At 52.1% G+C, this 3750-nt stretch overlaps 1 protein-coding gene across 1 annotated transcript; it reads right to left on the bottom strand.

The window, feature by feature from the left end:
• Window positions 1–275: 275 nt before the first annotated feature.
• LOC144503151 (frizzled-10-B-like) lies at window positions 276–2927 on the bottom strand. Its single transcript, XM_078227660.1, has one exon. It carries the CDS (start codon window positions 2913–2915, stop codon window positions 1161–1163), a length of 1755 nt encoding a protein of 584 aa, XP_078083786.1. The 5' UTR covers window positions 2916–2927; the 3' UTR covers window positions 276–1160.
• Between the last annotated feature and the right edge of the window lie 823 nt (window positions 2928–3750).

The following is a 3750-nucleotide window of genomic DNA, read 5'->3' as shown; positions in this document are numbered from 1 at the left end:
TGCATTATGTTCCAGTTAATATAAAATGGGACAGCGCCGCGGCACCCATTCATTTACAACTTTAATTAACTAACGTCACACAAATGCTGTTCACAACAGGTCTGACCTGCCCTTTCCTTAATATTCTGCCTTCATATAGCAGCAATAAATCAAGTTTAGCAGGCGGTACAGCTCTGCATTTTATCCCGGGGGCACGGCCTATTTTTTTTTAAAGACAGCGTGCCGTGGCCTTCTTAAGAATTGTCACATATTCAGCAGATTTTTTTTTTGCCAAACTAAAGAAACATTTTATTTTTTTTATAAAATAGACCAACTTGACGACAATTATATTTTACATGTATGTACAGAGGTCGCAGTGTGCTTCACAAAGCACCTGAAGAGCTACGACGATCACAGGGGCTCCCGAACTCTTTTGTTTTATCTAGTGCTTGTTGATCTATTCAGGGCTAGAATTAGCTTTACAATATGACGAGTCGATAAGCTTCGTGGGTCTCTTTGAATCGCCCGTTTACAAATCAGTTCAACTTGTCTGACACTGGCCTGATTTCCATCTGAAAAGCAGAATGTGTCATTAAAGAACTTGTGTCGTCCATACCTCCAAAGTCCTTTTGTCAGAAGGAGATTCTTTGTAAGCCTTTTATCTGCGGATTGTTGAAAAGAGAGAGGGAGGGAGAGAGAGAAAGAAACTATTGCACATTGTTAAAACTGCCCATCCTTTGGGCATAATATTGCTTATCCACAAATACTGAACCTTTTGATGAGACCCTACTTATCCTGGAAAGCTTCAAGTTAAAAAGGTAAATAGTTGGTGAAATATGACGATTGAACTGTTTTAGTCCATCCGGAATGACAGCAGAACACAGATTGTGGGAACACACACACATACACTCATACAAACATCTCTGATGAGTTGGGGCTCAAAATGTTTTGAGATGTTCCTCAGATAGTTTAACCCTTTTTTTGTGAACATCAACATCCAGAGTATGGTTGTCAGAAATGGAAAGGCTTCCTCCTGAACATTTTCACTGTAGGCAATCATTGTCTGCAGGTTCCCCCCCCACCTCCACTTTTTGTTTTCCAGACCCGCCCTGTACACCAACTGCGTTGGAAGAGGGAAAGGGAATGGGGGGACCAGCCTTAGATTTGAAGCCACCATCATCTCAAACACAAGTTGGTGGGAGTGCGGGCTCGTATTTCCCGTGTGCTTTGAGGGGAGGTTGGGCTTTGCCGTAGGAGCCCCCGCCACTGCTGGTGATAACGCTGGCGGGTTTCCTGCGGACCCTTCTTCGGAGTCTCCGGCTGCAAATGTTCTGCCAAGATTGAAGGGTCTTGGAGCTCCAGATCCACATGCCGCTGGTGATGCCCACCACTAACAGCATGAATATCTTAACCATGAAGATCTCCACGGCTGGGATGGAGCTACTCATGGTGCAGTCCGGGGCTCGGGAATAGTTACCGGCTTTGCACTTCTCCCGGGTGGCCAAGAGCTTCCAGTAGTCCATGTTGAGGCGCTCGTAGAAGTAGCAGGCGATAACACAGGTGGCAGGAACGGTGTACAGCACCGAGAAGACGCCGATCCTCACCATCAGCTTCTCCAACTTGTCCGTGTTCTCCCCGCCCGTCTTCATTACCCTCCTGATGTGGAAGAGGGCCACGAAGCCGGACAGGATGAAGGAGGTGCCGATGACCAGGTAGCACGCCAGGGGGATGAGCACGAAGCCGGTGAGGGCGTTCACGTCCATGCTGCCCACATAGCAGATGCCAGTCAGCTCATCCCCGGCTACCCTCCTCATCACCAGGATGGTGATGGTCTTGATGGCGGGCAGTGCCCAAGCTGCCAGGTGGAAGTAGCTGCTGTTGGCCTCGATGGCTTCGTGCCCCCATTTCTTGCCAGCTGCCAGGAACCAGGTGAGGGTGAGGATCACCCACCAGAGGGAACTGGCCATGCCGAAGTAGTAGAGGACCAGGAAGACGATGGTGCAGCCGGTACTCTCCAGCCCTTCCTGGATGACATAGAGGTGGCCGTTGTCCCGGTCGCAGGCGATACTATCCCCTCCAGCAAACAGGCGGATGATGTAGCCCACCGAGTAGACGCAGTAGCACATGGAGAGGAAGATGATGGGTCTCTCGGGGTACTTGAAGCGCTGGGGGTCGATGAGGAAGGTGAGGACGGTGAAGGAGCTGGAGAAGAAGCACAGCACCGCCCAGATGGCGATCCAGAGCAGGGCGAACCTCTTGTCCTGAGCCGCCCAGTACACATCCACCTGGGGCGAGCAGAGAGGGGCGCACGAAGCGCTCTTCTCCACCCGGTGGAACTTGTCCTGGTTCTCGCAGCCCCCCTGCCCGGGGCTGTCCGGGGGCAGGAGCACCAGGTCGGGGCTGCCACCCGCCCGCAGGTGCGGCCGGTAGACGGGGGGCAGCAGGGTGGCACCGCGGGGCAGCTCCTCCGAGCCGTTGCTGGGAGCCTCCATGCAGAGGAAGTTGGGGTCGTTCTTGTTGGGCAGCTTGCTGCAGTCCAGCGAGTCGGGCCAGCGGAAGCTGAACTGCTCCATGATGGGCGAGCACTTGAGGCGAGCTTGCTCACACATCACCCGGCAGGCGGGGATGGCGGCGGACACTTGCTCGGTGCACATCGGGGCGTAGAGCGAGCACAGGAAGAACTTGAGGTGGATGTGGCAGCCGTATTCCACCAGCGGGGCGAACTCATGCAGCTTGATGGCCGCTTCCCGCTGGTCCTCATGCCCCATCAGGTTGGGCATGCGGGTCATGTTGTAGCCAATGTCCCGGCACATGGGGATGTCGATGGCCTGGCACCTGCCCTCTCTCTCCGACTCCATGGAGCTAATAGCCAGGCTGCACACACTCAGACACAGGCTCAGTGCACACAGGCAATTCACTTTTTCCAACAGTCCCATATTAAAACTTAAAAAAAACTTCAGTCTCCTTCACCCCCACCCTCCCTCCCTCCCACCCCCCCAAAAAAACAGCCACTCAATCCAGACTCTTGGGGGGTATGCTTTTTTCTATATATCCAAACTTGGCCAGACTGCTGTGCCCCCCACACAAAAAAAAATCATCCACTCAATCCAGTCTCTTGGGGGGTAATATTTCTTCTGTATATCCAAACTTGGCCAGACTGCTGTGCCCCCCACACAATAAAATCAGCCACCCAATCCAGTCTCTTGGGGGGTAATATTTCTTCTGTATATCCAAACTTGGCCAGGATGTTGCCCCCCCCCGCCACCCCCAACACAAAAAAATAAAATCAGCCACTCAATCCAGTCTCTTAGGGGGTAACATTTCTTCTATATATCCAAACTTGGCCAGGATGTTCAGTTGTGTCTTCCCCCCACACACAAAAAACAGCCACTCAATCCAGTCTCTTGGGGGGTAATATTTCTTCCAGATATCCAAACTTGGCCAGGCGGCTATCACAGCTTCTGAGTTGTTGGCTGAAAGTTGGAGAGGGTAAAGTTGCCCTCTCCTCTTGAGTAAGGTGAAATCCACTGGGGTACAGAGGGTTTGGGGGGGGGGGGGGTGGTGGTATTCAGGATTGGTCACAAACCCCCTCCTTTTCTCAACTCTCCAAAAACAACAAGTCCCCCTTCACCCCACGAACAGCAACCTCCTCCAGCAACCGATTTTCTCTCTCTCTCTCGCTTTTAACTTGAAGGGCTTGTTTCGGAGCGGTTCTTGTGTGCAGTACAGTGGGACACAGGTAGAAAGGAAGTAAACACACTGAGTGTATAC

This window comes from Mustelus asterias, chromosome 13 (genome assembly GCF_964213995.1).
Source record: "Mustelus asterias chromosome 13, sMusAst1.hap1.1, whole genome shotgun sequence".
Lineage (NCBI taxonomy): Eukaryota > Metazoa > Chordata > Chondrichthyes > Carcharhiniformes > Triakidae > Mustelus > Mustelus asterias.
This window is presented reverse-complemented; position numbering and strand designations above follow the sequence as displayed.

What these genes read in the sequence shown, in the direction of transcription:
- LOC144503151 (XM_078227660.1), bottom strand. Translation starts at nt 2,915, where the DNA reads ATGGGACTGTTGGAAAAAGTGAATTGCCTGTGTGCACTGAGCCTGTGT.